At 44.2% G+C, this 18,910-nt stretch overlaps 1 protein-coding gene across 1 annotated transcript in view; it reads right to left on the reverse strand.

The window, feature by feature from the left end:
- Window positions 1–18,910, reverse strand: part of CASKIN2 (CASK interacting protein 2) — a 279,620-nt gene that overhangs the window by 61,710 nt on the left and 199,000 nt on the right. Inside the window, exons 14-17 of the mRNA XM_069200154.1 lie at window positions 12,940–13,024; window positions 12,105–12,196; window positions 7,633–7,743; window positions 1,520–1,621 (exon numbers count right to left, since the gene is read on the reverse strand). Of these exons, the coding sequence (XP_069056255.1) occupies window positions 1,520–1,621; window positions 7,633–7,743; window positions 12,105–12,196; window positions 12,940–13,024 (390 nt within the window). The remainder of the gene's footprint in view (window positions 1–1,519; window positions 1,622–7,632; window positions 7,744–12,104; window positions 12,197–12,939; window positions 13,025–18,910) is intronic.

Raw genomic sequence — 18,910 nt, forward strand, 5'->3', positions numbered from 1 at the left:
TCTCACCCTAACGGGGCAGAAAAGTGTCTCAGGTGGCTGGCTGTCAGAAACCAGACACTAGGTACACCAGAGGCCGCTAGAGTTTTAGAGGGAACCTCTAAGGTGCCCTGTGGGTACATGTATTGGTAAATCCAGCACTGGCATCATTGTGGGTTCACCAATACAAGATGTTTGATACCAAACATCCCTATCTTCACTGACACCATCATGTAGCTGAGGAACTTTTATTCCCCACATACATTCAAAATGGCTTCCCTGGCCACTTTCTATGTCTGAGAATTGACAAATGCATAGCAGGGGCATATCTGCTCTTGCAGATATGCCCTCACGTGTAATTTAGTGCACCCTGCCTTAGGGCTGTCAAAACTTCTGTAGGGGTGACTTCCATATAGTGCATGCAGTGTTAGGGCACATGGCACACAGACTGCGGGCCATGTCCTGTTTTCACTTTTATCTGTACCAAAACATGCAGCCTGCAATGGCAGCCTGTCGTGCTTGGTGAGGGGGTCCCTTAAAGTGGCACAATTCGTGCTGCAGCCCTGAAGGACCGTTTTTAGCACCTCAGGCGCTAGGTACCAGGGGTACCATTTACTAGGCACTTACAGAGGGTGCTAAAGGATTTGCTAATTGGGGAAACAAATGTACAGTTAAGTGAAAGAGATCTGGCACTGGAAACCTAGTTAACAGGAACCCAGTGCACTTTCAGACGAAATCACATCAGATACCAGGCAAATCATGTGTGTGCAGACCATGTAAAAAAAAAAAAAAAAAAAGGCACTTTTCTACATGAAGACTTCGGATTTTTAAAAGCACAGTGAGTAATGACTCACCGGGTTCCAGTGTTGATAAAGTGGGGGTCCACATAAGTCAAAAGGTTGGGAACCACTGACTTAACAAATTAATATACTGTTGAACATAAATTACGCATGTGAAAAATTACATGTGAAACAAAAAAAGCCTGCACTGCATGCATCTCGGATGCCCGAGCAGGCTTTTCACTGCCCTTACAGTAAAGGCTCCTGTTTCTACTAACCACCAGTGAGTGGAGAAGGAGGCAAACTTCAGCTGAGATGAGGGAGAGGGTTTGACAAGTGACACACCCCAAAGGCGTTGGAAAAGAGGGCAAAGGGTATTGTGCAGACACCAACAAAAGGATACTCAATGACTACAGAATTATAAAACAGAGTCAGCACAAACTGGTGCGGCAGGTATATAGGGTAGAAATATGAGCACGGAAAATGGCAGTTAAAATAAAATTAAACCAAAACCTGCAACATGGATGATAACAAGGTTTGCCAGTGTGTGCCTCCCGCTGTGTATGACAAGCTACTGACCCAGTAAAAATGCAAAAAGACAAATGCAATTGAATACCAATAAAACTATTTCCTTTATGTAAATTTCAAAGGTGCAATAAAATCATATGAAATTAATTCTAAAGTTATTAAATCGAACGGAAATAACAGCTGAAGCCGAAGGAATTGCGTAGACAATTTGTTTATTCAGTGTGAAGGATACTCACCGGGGTGTAGTTCGGAAGCCATTCAGCGATGCTGATGCGGCTGATCTCCGTTGAGATCTTCTTGCGGTGTCCTGGCTTTGTCACCCCAACAGCGGTCAGATCCTGCAATAGAGAAGTGCATCTCAGTGGTGTTGAGGAAGAGGATGGCAGCACTAAAGGACAGGGGCTACGGATGTGGACGAAGGCAATGTCATCACATGCTGATAAAGTGGGAAGGACACAATGGAGATGAAAAGGAGCGTGGAAAATAATACCAAGTGCAGAACACAGCGGTGGTTGGAAAGATACAATCAGATATGTGGAGGATGATCCTAGTTAAGGAGAAGGCAAGTCACTGAGAAACTAGAGGTCTAGCGCATGCCACCAGACATGGAGGGGAAACCAGGCAGCTAGGAGTCCATGAAGCATGAAGAGGATGGCAACAGAGTATGGAGAACCCAGATGGATTACAGGTACCATGTCTGGATCAAATAATACTTTAGAGCCCTTTTAAAAACTATGGTATGAAGGGCCCTCTCTGCTACCAAGTCTGGTTGAGGTAAAATGACTGGTAGATCAATTGGTTAAGGTTGAAAGTAGAGTCAACCTTAGGAAAAATGTTGATGTCCACTCTAAGGACAACCCTATCCACATGAACTAGGATAAAAGGGACTTGCAAGGTAAACGCCTGTAGCTCACCCATAGTGATAGCTATGAGGAAAGCTTCCTTTCAGGAGAGGATGTGCAGAGACCAGGAATGCAATGGTTTAAATGGGGGACCCATGAGCCTTGGAAGAATTATACTGAGGTTCCAGAGTGGGGCGGGTGGAACTGTCTGTGATAACTCTTATTTCCTTCCATCAATGATTGGAATTCTGAACAGAGAGGAATGTTCTCTGTTCTGCATGTATGCACCAACAGCTGCAAGCTGTAGGGGTACCGAAGTATGTGCTAACCACGATATGTGGAAGTGAAACAGATAACAGACAATGTCTTGGACTGCTGATTTTAGGGGGTCTAAGTAGCAGATAAATATTTTCCACTTTGCTGCATAGTAGGCTTTAGAAATGGGTCTATAAGCTTCTTTGAGGATGTCCATGCACATCTCTGGCGGGGCTTAGATAACCAAACTCTAAAACCTCAGATGCCAAATTGCTAAATTGAGTTGTCTGGGGTTGAGATGTCTTGTCTTGCACTGTTCCTGCATATTAAGGGTTGGTCTAAAACAGACATCTCAAGGAGGGTTAAGAATCCTGGGTGGCTGGCCTATGTGGGAGCCACCAGAAAAAAAAGTGTGGCTTGTGGTAGCTTCCTTAACACATACGGAAAGAGTAGGAGTGAATGAAAAGCATAGGGAAATACCCCTGATCAGTTCATCCATAGAACATTTCCCAAGGACTGTGGGAACTTAGAGATGAAGGTTTGGCATTTTGCCTTTTATTGAGTGGCAAATAGGTCTATCTGTGGGAACCCCAGCATTGGAAATAGGGGAGTAGGACTTGTGGGTGGAGTTCCCACCTGTGGATTTGGTATGTACTGCTCAGCACGTCGGCAACGTCACTGTCCATTTCCCGTAAGTACTCTGCAAGGAGCTGTATGTGGTGCTGAATTGCCTAATGCCAAATCTCTGGCACCAGTACTGACTGCCGCAGTAAGTGAGTTCTGTCCTGTTTCTGCAGGTAGTGCATGGCAATCACCTTGCCTGTTTTTACAGGCACTTTCTTGCTCTGAATATTCTGAAAGAAGGCTTTAAGGGCTAGGTGGATGGCAGGAAGTTCCAGGTAGTTGGAATGAAAACTCTGTCGCTGGGTTGACCAGATACCCTGCACTGTCATGCTGTTGGTGAGATGCGGCCATTAGCCAATGAGAGATGCATCTGTGATGACAGTCACTTCTGGAATAGGGTCAATGAAGGGCCTGCTCTGCAACAGGCTGTTACTGTCTCACCACTGCAGAGAGTGGTGAGTGGTAGCCCTTACCAACACTAGATTATGTAGACGACTCTCCGCTTGGGACCACTGTACTGAGAGACAACCCTGAAACAGACATGCGTTGCCTTGAGTGGAGAACTATGGGGATGCAAGAAGCCATCAAGCCTAAGACATATGACTGTTCCGACTGGAAGACGACTATGCAAAAAAAAAAAAAAAAAAAAAAAGTAAGTTCTGAAAAGCTAGCTCTCGTATGGGGAAGCTTTGTTGGGGAGATGCATTGAGAATTGACCAAAGGAAGGGTTGAATTTTGTAGGGACTCAAGATGGGACTTAGTGGCATTTAGTGGCCATGCGATAGTGGTTTGTGTGCTAGACACTGCCTGATCAAAAGTACAGGCAAACAGCAATCGTCTAAGTAAGGGAATAGATGTATGCCGTTCCTCCTGCAGTGTATAGCTACAACCACTCCAGACAATACCCTTGTTGGATGATGCCTAGAAACCATTGGTCTGAGCTGATTTCTTCCAAACATAGAAGAAACCCTTGTAGTCGATGTGTGTGCTGTTTCTACAAGCATTTTCTTTGGGATTGGATTTGACCTTATGCTTTCAGACAGTGCCTCCTCAAAGGTTAGGCTGCGCATGTGTGTTGTGTTTTGGTGGTTGAAAGGGATCCTGCTATAATGTGCTCTAATGTAGGACCAATATAAATGATGCACTATGGCTCATCCTCCTTTATGCCTAGTGTCTAGGATTATTTTGCCACCCACTTCGGTATTGTAGATAGAGTGTGCAGTCTCTCTTTTGAGGCTCAGTCCCTTGGCTTCAAGGCTGTGTCTTGGCTTGGTATTGTGGTTTGATAACTTGACTTCAACTCTACTACAGTACCCAATGCTGACATTTGCGTCTCGGCCACTAAAGAGAAGGCATGGCGACTTATGGCTCTTCCTTGGCTTTGAGTTCAAAGCCCTAAGGAGTTCAATCCCAATTTTAGTTTGGGGGGCGGGGGTAGTGGGACCGTTACAGTGGTTAAAATCTTTTTGTGTGTTCTTTCAAGGCCGAAAGTGTATTGCTCTGTCCTCAGTACCTACCCTGGAACCACGAGATGTAGTATTTGTCCTAGTGGATTGTCTCGTTTTCAGTGGGGGAATGTCAATTGCTCTGGAGTCGGAGTCATGGGAGGAAACGTGCATCAGAGTCCACTCCTGTTGGTCTCTCAGGCTTCCAGGCGGACCCACCATTTCAGTGCTGACATCGAATCACCCGAGGTCCTCAGCTATGGTGAAAAGTCTTGGTGCTCCACAGTGGACTAATGGGCCGAACTTCTTTACCTAGTAGTTTTCTTTGATCTGAAGCCACCATACGCCGAACAAGCCACCTTGTTGTTGTCCCTCAGTAGAAGGAGGTTACAGACCGCATGCAGATTTCTCAATGGGAACTGGTTCTTCAGACCCTCTCCCACTCGTTCTTAAAAGACCAGGGGCTAGGCTCGTCAAAGGATCAGACTTCGATCAGATCATTAAATCATGCTTCCTTGATGTTTTTTCTTCATTCATATGCTCTGTGGTTACTTGACTTGGTGTACTCTGGTTACCTAGAGCTGAGAGAGATGTATTTCAGTGACCAGCAGATGAAACACACCCGTCTGACAGATGAAGAAACAATTGTAGATGGAGTCCGTGTCTTGGTGCATTTTGGGATTCAGGGGAGGTATGAGTCACCCCAAAACTCCTTCCTTGAAGAAAAACAAGAGACCAACACTAAATGGCAAAAGTGTGCAGAGCGTGTGATCTACGCCAGTGAAGACAGGATGCTCACCTACATAAAAGGTATTGAAATCCAACAAGAAAGGAGGTGCAGTTAAAGAAACTGTTGAAAGAGGGTGGCAAATGGTGATGGGGAAACACTAGCACAGGTCTTTAAGTAACATTTCTGGGTCAATAACCCTTTTAAAAATCACTGTTCAGACAGACCGGATCATGCAAAATATTACAATAAAGAGGCTGTGTACTTCTACCACTCAACTGGAAAATTATGTTTGGGTTGTAGTGGCCCAAGCTATTGCTCAAGTACTTTCACAGGCCATAAGAGTCTTTGCCTTTGTTTTGTTGTCGCTCATTGGTCTCCCACAGTTGCAGTTTCCCTTAAACTCCATTTCGATGTCTGGTTTATTGGCTGGCTGGGTTTGGGGCGTGTTTGTCTCCCACCTTGTAAGTGTTCCACAGCAGTGTTCGGATTCATGGAGGTGTTCTGGTACTTCTTGCTATTCGTAAAAGTTTTACTCTGGCGGACACTGGTAAGTGAACTTGTATCAATGGTTTAATTATCATACTAGATTTCTACTAATGCATGAAAGCGAATCCAAGTCATCCACTCCAGGGTTCACAGACGACTTGATGCAAAACAGTGAAGGCACAAGACAAGTGGAAGTTTGAGGTCATGCTATAACAGTTGCAGGACACTTGTCAGCCTTACAGAGCTCCAGGTACATAATTGGTTGGAATGTCAGCATCTGCGTCAGATCTTCCTGCCACATTATTCCTCCGCATAAACTGGTTTTGACACCCCTCTGTTTACATTCAGGTGCAAATCTTGAACTCCCGCTCTCTAATCCATTGCCTTCATTGAAGATGAAGCCTTCCCCACACAAGGGCAAGCACCAGAAGAAATGGTAAGAAGGACACAGATCCATGCAAGTTGGCCTGCCTCTGTTCTGACCAGTGGTAGTCCTGCATCGTGAAAGTATCGCCTCTGTATTCAAGTGTGGGCCCAGAAAAGTGGGATCCTCAAACTTTTCCCCATTTTCAGCAACGGACTCTGTCCCCAAAATGACAGGAACAAATGTATTGTTTCCGTGCCAGACATCCTTTCTTCCAGCTGAGCTGTGCCAATCATTACAAATTGATGGGGGTTTCAGAGTGACCTTTGGCTGCTGTTTTAGGTAGCCGTCATCTCATAATTCAGATGTCTGCACAAGATAATCATTTCACAGCTGAGGGTTCGAGCTGTAGCTGTGAGAGCTTCAGGGATGGAAGCCATCCCACGTAGCCACAGATAAACCTTCACACTCCATTCCCTGACGGCTTTATGTTCATTTATCCAAATGTCTGCAAACAGTGAGATTAACAGACAGAACATAAACTAGAGTGCCTGCTCAAATATGCCATTTTGTTCCTGGTATGCACAACTTAAATGATCCTCTCAAACGTGAGAGGAAAGGACTCAAAGTACACTGAGGGAAACATTGCAAAAACATCCCCACTAAACAGTCATACTACATTACCATCTCTTCAAATACAAAATGCAAAAGGGAACTGACAGAAGAAAAGACTGCTGAAAGAAATCCAATGATAAAAAAAGCTTGCATTTGTGAACTTGGAAAAACACCTAATGTCTGGTGTGCCAGCTTTGTCCAACAGAAAATTAAACATGGCTTCTGCAATTAAGTTGAGCAGTTTCGAATCTTTTCTCAGCAGAGAGTGAAGATTTAAAGGGGAAGAATGTTATTTCTCACTGTAAGGACGTTTGACAAAACGAACTGAATTAAATACATATATTCTTTGCAGCAGGGAAGTCATTTTGGGCAGGTTTCCATGTAAGGAAGTGGTTTACAGTACATATAAATTGCACTCATAGAACTAAAGTGACCTTAAAGGGACATAACATCTAAACCAATGTAAGGTGTAATCGGAACGAGAGCAAGTGACCATGTAGTGACAGCTGATCCCTTTCCATAATAGGTGGTGACTCTTTGGCCCCCAACATCCGTGGTCAAATAACGTTGCCATGGCCGGTGACCTAAGGCAGACTTGCAGTGACTGAGGACCCTCTACTCAAGGACTGTGGTCGGTTAACAGGAGAGGAACTGACAAGCCACACTCTAGGAACCTAATGGCACTGTGATAACCTGGGCTTCCCCTGTCTTGCAATGTATAACAAACCCAGATGTGTCCATGCAGTGACCACCAGTTAACCCTCCCTCAAAAGTCAAAAAGTGATAATGTGATGATTTCGGGCTCATTCATGTAGTGTAATATGGCCTTGGAAGCCCTTGTTTCGGGGCCAGAAGGAGCCCACACAGTGACGGCTGACTTTGCAGTGACCGCTGGTCTTTTCTTCAGGGATCAGGAGATGGTCTGGGTCTACAGTTCCCCTATCTCTCAGGTTCAAAAGGACATTTGACCCTTGTGATAGACCCCTACCTCTGGCGTCATGCGGCTGATGGTCTGTAGGTCATAACCAGCGTTTATGAAGTTGGCGGTGTACATCTCGAGCTGGAATTCCCTCAACCAGCTGTGAATGACCTGTTCATCCTGCAAACACAAAAAAACTGATAAGGACAGGAGCCATAACATGTTTTGAGAAAGGAGGGAAAATGTGCTGGGCAAGGGGCAGAGGCACATCAAGGAATGAGATGAGGGGACCTCTTACTGTATCCTGTTCCCAGCAAAAGATCCTACATATCTGATAGATACATGTAATCATGGATTAGTCATGTTTATAATTCTCACAGGCACCAGACAAAATCTAGGAACGTTTCAAGCAATTACTCTCTTGTGTCAGTAGGTGGAGCTATAAGGCTCTGCAGAGACTTCACTCTGCTTCAAGAACCGATGACACCGGGCAGTATATAGGCACCACAGCTGTGCAACAAGGTCAACACTTTTTTTTTTTTTTTTTACAGCACTCTTCAACACAGATCCGAAGCTAAGCTCTCAAACTTTAGTTGGTGCTTTATTGACCCCAAAAATAGTTCTGCAGACAGTGTGCTAGGGATGTCTCCCCCAAAAAACTACCGTCTTGAAGCCATGCCACGCATGCAGGTAAGCTAATGTCGGTCGCAGAACCACCTGGTATCTGTCTCTGGTGCCTCAGATCAAAGCATGTTCCTTAATCAAGCAACAAATGTTCTCTGGTGCATCCAAAGTCTATCTGGGAGCAGAAGGTGGAGCTTCATGTCGCTGAGTACAAGCAGTAGGACCTGTCGCACTCCGATTTGCAGGCCTGCTCCTGTTCCAAGTTCTGATCCTGATCCAAGACTCGGTCTTCGGGTAAGTCTAAGACAATGTCGAAGGACAAGTCTCGACCAAAAATAAGAAGTCTAGATGGGTGTACCCATTGACCTTGATGTTCCAGACTCGGTCCTGAGTTCCATCTGGATGGTTTTGAAGCTTATTGGTCTTATGTAAATCTCCGGTGCCTCATGTCTATTGGCACATGCAGATTCTTCAGTGTAGCCTCTGCCTTCAATGAGCTCAAGCATTAGGGAGGACTCTGACAACACCACATCACAGAAGAAGCAATGACCAAGCAACCTTCAATGGCAGAAAAAGGACACCAACCTGATATACGGCAGGCCGTGCTCCCTACCTTACCTAGAGCTCACAATGATAACAAATGTATTGGCTCTGTGCTGTGGACGCCACCGGGGAGAGGTGGAAATCAGAGGCTACTGGTCTCCCTTGGAGCAAAGGCACCACATTAAACTTCTGGAGTTGCATGACATATGGCTGGCACTCAAAGCCTTTCTGCCTTTCATCAAGGGTATTTCCTATGCAAGTTCTGATGGCAACATGACTTCCATGTAGTACTTCAACAAGGAGGGTGGAGTAGGCAGCACAGATGCTGTGCCAAGAAGCACAGAGACTGTCATGCTGGTGGGACCTTCAGGGGATTTTGCAGTCAAGTCATCTGGCAGGATCCCTGAATGCCAGATCTGATGATCTCGGCAGATACCATCTAGCCTACTGCAAGTGATATCTGCACCAAGAGGTAGTTTAGTGCATACTTGCCCAGTGGGGCACTATTTGGGTTTATCTTTTTTGCTACCACAGAGATTGCTCACTGTCGAGCTTTTGGTAGTCTAGAATTTTTGCCACAAGGCTTTCTGGGAGACATGTTCCACCTTTTGTAGGACTCCAGTTTCCTCTGCGCATCCTCATCTCTGCCACTTCCTCCCCGAGTTTTGACAGTCAGAAGGGAATGGGCTAAGATCATTCTGACAGCCCCGAGCTGAAGCCGGAGTGTGGTACTTTGAGCTGCTGAAATTGATAATTTGACCTTCACTCCATCTACCTCTGCGGGAGGACTTGCTGTACCAGCAACATTAAAGGATTCTTCACCCAAATCTCCACAACCTACTCCTCAACGCATGGAGATTAAGCAGAACCAGGTAAGTGGTTTTGGAGATTAAGCAGAACCAGGTAAGTGGTTTTGATCTGCCAACAGAAGTGATGGACAGCCTCTTGGTGGCATGCTGTCAATCAATTAGCTGATCTACTCTGGACACTGGGCAAAGTTGCGGCCTGATGCGAGGACCATCAGGTTATTCTACTGCAAGCAAAAGTTTCTGATATATTGCATTTGTCCAGTCTTTGGCCCAGGAAGGACTTGTCATTGCCACTGTTGATTATTTGTCAGCCTTTTTGGCCTTTCTACATTTGCTTGATCAGCACCTACGTTTAAGTAATCAGTTGCGATGATATTTTAAAAGGGCTTTCACATGGGTTTCCTTCTGTATGTTTTGTTCTGCTGAAGTAGAACCTTAAACTGGTTCTAACTTTCTTAATGTGCATGCCTTTTAAGCCTATGCACAGTTGCTCATTGAGACTTCTGACCCTCAAGACTCTTCCTCATTGCAATTAATTATGTTTGCTGTGTCCATGAACTGCAGGCACTGGCAAACCAACCACCATATTCCAATTTCTTCTACCAAAGGTAGTTTTGCTCTTCCATGTGAGGTAGTATATCATGATCCCTGTGTTTTTTTCTCTGGCATATCGCTCTAAAGAAGAGGAAAGACTTCACTGGTTGGACCCCAAGACAACCTTTATCTTTTGCATCGATTGAACTAAGGATCGCTGAGTGGATGATCAACTCTTTGAGGAGCATTCTGATCTGAAGAAGTGGGAAATTGGTTCAGAAACAGACATTAGCCAGGTGGATTATTTTCTGCCAGAAAAATGTGAGGGGTCATTCTAATAAAGCTAATGTCACCACTACGGCATTAGCCAAGTGTGTTCTAATGCTGGGTATCTGCACGGTGTATACCTGGTTGTTTGTACACATGCTCACTACGTATTACAGCCTTAATTTGCAAGTTGCAGAGAGCCCTTGTGCCCATATGGTTCTGCACAATTTCCTGGTGTGAAGTCCACTATTCAGATCCTCTTTTTTTTGGGAGGTACTGCTCTGGTATCCATGCAAAGGATGAGTAGTCTACAGTTAAAAGTATCCATCAGACGAACAAGTTACTTACCTTACTAGGAAATACTGTCTCTAATCACAGATTCACCACTACCCACCCCCCCCCTTCAAAGAAGTAGATTTCTAGGTTTTAATAAGGTCCCATGTCAGAATCTGCACAATGTCATGATTTGAAATGTCACAGACACTCCATGTCTATTGGTGCAGATGCATTTATAGTAAAGTGATGGCCAGTGTGCAGCGGTAGCACCACAGCTCTGTGGATTATTTTTGAAGGCAGGGTGAGGTTGCTGTGGAGTCCTGTTGTGCCACCTATTGAGGCAACGCATTTGAATGTGTATCAGATCCAGTCTGGTGCCTGGGGGAATTTAAGTGTTGAAGAATCTGCTGTCTGATAGAGTATCCACCAAAGAGAGCATTATCGAAGGCAAGTAACCTCTCTGATTCCCTGGTACCTGCAGTGCTCCTTGCTTAGATGAAATCCAAATGCTGCAGTACTGCTTGCTTTTCCTATTTCCTGGAGTAACTCGACTTAACCCAGTTCATCTGGTAGTCACAACTTATCCTGTTCCTTGCAGTACACCCGGCTTAGCCCAGTTCCTGCTACACTTCCAGCATATTCGGTTTCTTGTAGCACTACCCAATTCTTTCATTCATTCATTCATTGCAGTCCCTGCTCCCCCCCGACTTAACACAGTCCCTGTAGCACTCCCAGCTTATCCTGTTGCCTGCAGTTCTCCCTCAAGTATATAAGGGAGCACTCCCTTCATATCCCAACCCATACAGCAATTCATGTTGGGATCCCCCCCCCCCTTGCTGAAATCTTTTCTTCTTCGACATACTGTTTTCTGCAATACACCTGATTTATTCCAGCCCCTACTGATTTATTCTGCTCTGCTTGAAGCTCCCTGCAGATTTAACACATTTGCACCACAGCCTCATACTCCTGTATCCTGCTGCTTATAGCGCTCTCATCTGTTTTATGTTTTCTCAAGCACAACCGGCTGATGACTCTCCGCCCTCAATGGGTTCCCTGATCAGTATCTCTTACTAAGAGGACTCTGTTGCCTTTGATGCATTGCTCCTTGCTACGGTACCAATATCTCCATTACTTGCTTATGTGTATGGCCCACACTGTAGCACTCCCTGCTGTATATCACTTTCAACAATCCCTGCGCGCGTACTACTCTTCTTGCAGCACTTTATCACAGTCTTAATGGTTATTTATTAACCTCCTTGCAGACCTCCTATTTGTGCTTAGGCTCCACATTAGTGAATTCTAGTGGTGTACCTTTTTGCCTGGAGGGGCTCCCTGCTTGTGTCCTTTCTGCTGCAGTACACCCTACTAGAGTACTTTCCTTTGTTGTAGTAACTTCTGCTGGTGTTGTTTATGCAGCTCTACGGGCTACAGTACCATGCTTTCTTTAGCATTTCCTGCTGGTAAGATGCTTTCTGTATGTAAATCTACCTTTCCCTCCAGCACTTGTTCTGGCCTTCTCTGCTGCTGGGATTCATGCTTCTCCCCAGGTTTGATGGGCAGCACTTGACTGTGTAGGTTCCCTGGAAGAAAGAAGACAACAGTCATCACCAACACTGACTCCAATCACTGAACCTTTCTGCAGCATGTAGCCATGATCCCTCCTAGCTCTAAAAGTCAATGTTCCCCACACATATTAGGTGGGCAGCCACAAATTAGACGGGGTCACAGTAAAATAAAGTAGGAAACCTTACATTAGAAATAAGGTCAGGCATGGCCAGGATATGTACAGTTTCCTTGGGAGAGAAGAAAGATACCCTTAGGGACAAGATTTAAAAGTTTCAGCAGAGAGTTTAGGACTGGGAAATGCCATCCCACTGAGAAAATTCAGTTTTAGGAGCAGCAAATATGATAAAAAATAGATTCTTAGATTGGAGTGGTATTTAGGGCACAAAGAAATGACTGCATCTGGCTCCTGATTTGGCCATCCTTCCCATCACAGAATAGTTAAGGGGCTGCAATGATGTGCTATTGTTGGAGGCAATGTTGGTGACTAGAGACAGGAGGAGAAGAAAGCACACTGTGGTTGTGGAATGCACCTGGTACACATGAGGAGGTTCCGGGGGTGAGTAGTGTCTGTGACCCTTTATGTTCTATAAGGGTAGTGTGTGCAAATGTTTGCCTGTATTCCTAATTCCTATATGTGTGGTGTGCCAATCTACTGAAGGAGGAAAAAGGGGCGCCAGTGTCTAGGGCGCTGGAGGGATGCAGCGCTTTAAATCAATGGGTCTCAAAGATGCATTTCTGAGATAGATTTTGTTGTCACCTGTTACTGGATCAGATGCATCAGTCCAAGCCTCAGGCCCCAGGTGATGCGGTATCAGAAGGTCTTCCACAGCACTTGAAAGAGGCTAAAAGCAGAGATCACAATATGAGGCCAAAACAATGACTACGTTCTTCCCTGTGTTTTTCTCTTCTTCCCCCAACTAAAACAAGGAATAGTTACTTACCTGTAATCCTAGTTCTCCTCCGGGAGACCTTCATTATACATCTTCATTTAGTCATAAGCACGAAATTGTCCTGCCCGCGCAGTGGGTATCAGAACACTTTTTTATAAAGCATATATATATAAAATGGTTATACATTTTTATTTTAAAAATGCCTTCTATTTTAGGCAAATGTTTTAAAAAAAGTCTATAAAAAAAAGATTTTATTAGCCATACTTAAGCTATTTATAAAACAATGAGCAGAAATCGTTGACAAACATTTTTTAAAGGAATGGTGGAATAAAATAGGGACATGTAGAACAATAACCTGAAATCCGAAATGTGCTGCTCCTTTAAGGAATAGCATACCACCAGGATCCCATTGTGGTTACTAAGTGACAGTTGAGCTAGTTCTTTTTTTTATTTTTTAATGGCGAGGACAAATCATAACAGTGCTGTCCGCACCAACTGTCTCTCCTAACAGTAACTTCCTAATATTCTGCACTAACGTAATGACTGTGACATAGCAACTATTCCCACAGTAGCACCACAGTACTGAGTATAACTCACTATGCCCTTCCTCCTGGGAGGTTGGAGTCGTGCTAATGACGACTATGAAGGTTACCCTGGGGGGGGGGGAACTAAGATTATAGGTAAGTAACTATTTCTTTTTCTCCATCGGCCTGTCATTATTAGTCATATGCACCGAATGGAGAAGGTCTCCTGAAGGAAAGGTAACTTTCTTAATCCTCTCTAGAAAGTCCTTAACAACTGAAATAAAACAGGGTTTGGGAAGGGTTTTTTTCTATAAGCAATAATGGCTGCAAGGTGTACCTTTACTCAAGAAAATTGCAGCCTTGCCTTTCCCAAATGAGGGAAAGTATGGAAGTACCTCTTATACTTGACATCTGGTTCAGGTGATGTTCTTTTGGAGACAACAGGCGCAAAACATCTTCCATGTAAAAGAATGGTGCATTCTAGTGGAAGGAATCCTGTGTTCTGTCAGTACTTTCATGCAATCATTCAGCAGATCTACATGTCTGTATTGCAAGAGCTCAGGAGACAGCCTGCGAAGCTCAACAATGGCAGGCTGGGATACAGGAGCTGGCCCCTGAACTGGAACAGGTCATCCGGTCTGCGTGGCAGTCTCTTGTGTGGGTGTTCTGACAGGTGTAGAAGGCCGACGTACCACCAGTGCTGTGCCATACCGGGGCAGTGCAAATTATCCTGGTTCTGTTCTTCACAAAATTGATAATCACCAATAGAATCAAAAGGTATCTGAGAAAATGCACAGGCAAACGTTTTCTACAAACTGATCAAGAGAGTGTTCCAAGCCATTCCTGGTTGGGTATACCATGATGCATAATTTGGGCATTTCCTGTAGTCTGCGTTGACGAACAAGTCGATGTCTGGAGAACCCCAATTTGCAAAAAAAAATGTTGCGCAATAGTCCCCAATCGTGATTCTCTTCAGTCTCCTGAGAATATCTGCTCCTGCGTTCTTGACTCCAGGTATGCTGACTGCTGCGACAAGCAGACTTCTCACAATCAACCATCTCAAAATTGCCTGGTCTTCTAGAATCCGCTCTGGCTTTCATGCCTCCTTGATTGTTGATATAGTGCATTGTTGTGTTTGAATTATCAGGGAAAATGTATTGAAATTCAACAAAAACGGGTTGAGGGCCAGATGAACCACCCTCAACTCCAGAGGGCTGATGTGGTAGATTGTTTTTCTTTTGACAACCACACTCGTTGAATCTGAACTTAGTCTATGTGGACTACCCAACCCAAACGAAAAATACTCATCAAGATGGTCTGAGATGGGGCATCTGGCTGAAAAAAACACCTTTCAGAATATCAAACGACTGGCACCACCAAGGAAGGGAGTGGGTGAAAGTCAATTTGTCCTCCCAACTCCCCAAGAGCTGACACTAGAGGTGCTCCAGTCACTGTTGCAATGGCCTCATTGGAAGACAGGAGTTTGGAACAACATAAATGCAGGATACAATTGAGCCCAGAAGCGATGAGATTTGACAAGTTGTCTGACATTTCATTCTCAGAAATCTGTTATGAATATTATAGTTATTTAGATGTGAATGTTGCAATATACAATGTAAATATATTAATGTAATTAATGTCATTTCTTGTTACGTGATCGTCAACTCTGCTTGAATATATTCATGTTATTCTGTATGAATCAAATTTTTCCTTTTCTGGTGATGGCTTAAAATGATTAACAAGTTTTCTTGGCTGTTGATAAATTTCACTTGTCCTTTATTGATTTTTTAAACAAAGGGATCTGTTCCACAGAATGTAAGTGAAAGGGTGCCAAGGACCTTTCTGTCAATTATTTATTTTGAAAAGTTGAACAGTGAGCAGATGTTATATAAGCTCAAATTAGAGTGTAAAAGGTAAAAAGTAACTTGTACCTGAGACATGGTACAGAGGTCATACAGATTGGTATCATCTTCTATTGCTGAAAACTGCCAGAAGGCATTTAGGGGGTCATTATGACCCTGGCGGCCGGCGGTAAGGTGGTGGTAACACCGCCAACAGGCTGGCGGTGTTCCGCCAGCAATTATGACCGTGGCGCAAAAGCCACGGCCATATCACCGGCCCCTCCAATTTACCGCCAGGTTTCCGCCTGGCGGTCATAATCCCCAGGGCAGCGGTGCAAGCCAGTCTGTCCGTGGCTGTAAACACCGCCATTGAAAGGCTGGCGGTAAGGGGACTTGGGGTGCCCCTGGGGGCCCCTGCACTGCCCATGCACTTGGCATGGGCAGTGCAGGGGCCCCCAGGCATAGCCCCGTCATGCATTTCACTGCCCGAATTTCGGGCAGTGAAATGCGCGACGGGTGCTACTGCACCCGCTGCACATCAGCATTGCGGCCGGCTCTATTACGAGCCGGCTGCAATGTTGATGTGACATTTCCGCTGGGCCAGCGGACGGTAACACAGTTACCGTCCGCTGGCCCAGCGGAAATGTCATAATAGGGAGACAGGAATACCACCAGCAATGGTGGTATTCTGTCTCCCGCGGCCTCGGCGGTCTTTTTCCAAGACCGCCGAGGTCGTAATGACCCCCATAGTCTTCTTTTGGTCTTATCTGCCTACCTGCCTGTGCACACAAGAATAACAGACACTTCTATTTTATTTCTACACTGGCTTCATTAGTCAGACGAGGTATGCAGGGTGATTCGTCTATGAAACTTGAATTACATTTTTTCCTCTGGTGCTAAGGTCAGTTTAGTTAGCCAATCAAGTGACAGTATGCTTTTAAATATTGACATAAAGAAAGATTTATGATTTTACCAATATATACAATATTACTTGTTCCTCACACTCCTATTGAATTTAATCTCTTCTATAACGTTTAGATTCATAATAGTTATTCATATTGTGTGAACTACGACAGGATTTTGATTTTAAAATAGTTGTGGTAAATGTGTCCCCATTTCCAAAAGTTCTTGAGTGTGAGTTTCCTTAATGAAATGGGGTTCGATTTCCACTAATTATCCCTGTGACATCCCATGGAATGGTTGGTTACCTGAAACACTCCACACCGAAATACGGGTCAGTGAGTTGCAGTCCAACTGGATTTCTGTCTCTGGTTGCCACATTAACATAGTCCTTACTGCCAGGGGGGTCTTGAAAGTCCTTTTTTAGGCTGTGTTCTGGAGACAATCCATAAAATGTATCATGGCTATGCGTATGCCAGATTATGGATGGACTACACTGTGATCGACAGAGACTTGGAGTGATTTACGTGAAGACTCAACTGAAAAAATACAGTGTTGTGTTATACTGGTTATGGGCTTCTTGAGGCTTTCATGAGTCAGTAATCTCGGTAGAGCCATGGATTCCTATGTTTCTCACATGTGCTACAGCCACTGCCAAGCACTTAGAAAATGTTTATGGTTCTGACTGAGGTTGAAGGGTAGGGCTATAAATTAATTGGTAATGGGCATTGTCCATGAGAAATCTCAGAAATCTGCAATGCTTATGAATGATGGAGATGTGAAAATATGCATTATTTAAACATATTTTGTTGCGTTTTCATGGTGACTTAACATCATCATCACATCTTGCATTAATTACATTTTGTTGAGGTTAGTTCATTGGACATTTTCCTTCCATGTGCACTTGTAACAAGTATTCTTATAGTAACATATGACGTCAAGCATGATTATTGCTGATGTTAACATCATATGTTAATCAATTTAACATAACAATAATAATCAGGTCAACGACTGTACATTTCCACACCCCCTAAACATTTGCACCACAGCTACCTGAAATCATTATTACAGTTGTAGTAAATATACAACACATGTAACAATAAAGATAAAGTGTGTCTTGTATTTGGTTTGGTGTGATGGCTATTACTGGTAATTGTAGTCAGGGCATACTTGTTCCGGTGAGATGTAAGAGTACTGTGCAACCTTTAACCACTATCATCTGTCTGTGCTATGAACTGTTCTAGAAGGGAGTCCCAAATCATGGATATGGACCTCTTACGTAGTGCTCTATATTCTCCTCTACGAATTACTAATCCCTCAGTGAAGCCCCATTTTTTAACCTTAATATTCCAGCTCAGGACACGAGGTGGGGTGGACAATTTCCATCGTCATGCGATTAGTCGTTTGGCCAGTATACGCTATCTATCGAAGAGTGTTTCAGTCCTTTGGGCCTTGGATATAATCACAGTATGCAGTGTTCCAGTATCGTTTGTTCATTGGGGCCCTAAGAGAGTTGGTTACTTCTGTCCAATAAGTGAACAAGGAGGCGAAAGACCACAACATGTGTAGTAGGTTCCCATCCTCCGTTCGGCATCTAGGACAAAAAGACCCGCCCACTGGGAAAATTTGGTGTATTCTAGAAGGCGCAAGGGTAAGCTCTATGTAATACATCTAATTGGATAAACTTAAACCGTGTATTCAGAAGTATCATGCTGGGTTATTCTAAAAGGAATTACCATTCTGTGTCATGAAATGGGCACCTGATTTTTTTTTTCCCCAAAGCCTCCCGCAATGTTGTCAGTGGTATCTGCAGATAGGAGCGCCAACCTTTGTACAGACTTCTCACCAAGTGTCCTCCCATGCCCATTTCAAGTACTGCCCATACCAATTCTTAAGTGGCTGGTTAGTCCCCTGTTGGCAACCAGTACCGATGTGGATGTGAAAATATGCATCCTCAAGATCGGTGGCACGCATCTAATCCCCTGAATGAGCTGGAGTTATAGCTTGTGAAGTGGCAACAATTAAAAAAAAAAAAATGTTTTTAATGTACTGGCTTGTCTTCTTGAGGTCTCAAACTGGATGACTTTCAAACTTCAGTCATTTTGTTTGAACCAGAAAATAGAGGTGGTAAACTTCCTTTCCTTTCTGGTGCTCAGTGAGGTTTAACTGAACCTCTGACTAGGAGTGTACCAACTTCCAAACGAAGCAACTGTAGATGGTATAGAGCGTCTTTGGAGGAATAGATACGAGGAGATGACTTGAACCGCAGAGAAAAACAATACTTTACAATATTAAGCACCACCCTGTTGTAGTCTTTCTTCACCAGATGTGGCAGCAGGTGTTTGTTGCCCACTTTTTTCTTTTATGGCCTTCTGAGGTCAAAATAACTTTTGATGGGGCTGTCAATAATGTTACTGCTGTAGCCACTGAGGGTCTTGAACCCTCTTCTATTGATTCTATCTCTTGTAATGCCTGTACATATGCTTTCTGCAGTGCCGCTTCTCTTGGCCAACCAGTTTCAGATTTTTTAATTCAGCTTTTGGGCACTGCAATTCTTCAGCTGCATGGACTCC

Source organism: Pleurodeles waltl, chromosome 7, assembly GCF_031143425.1.
Source record: "Pleurodeles waltl isolate 20211129_DDA chromosome 7, aPleWal1.hap1.20221129, whole genome shotgun sequence".
Taxonomy (NCBI): Eukaryota; Metazoa; Chordata; class Amphibia; order Caudata; family Salamandridae; genus Pleurodeles; species Pleurodeles waltl.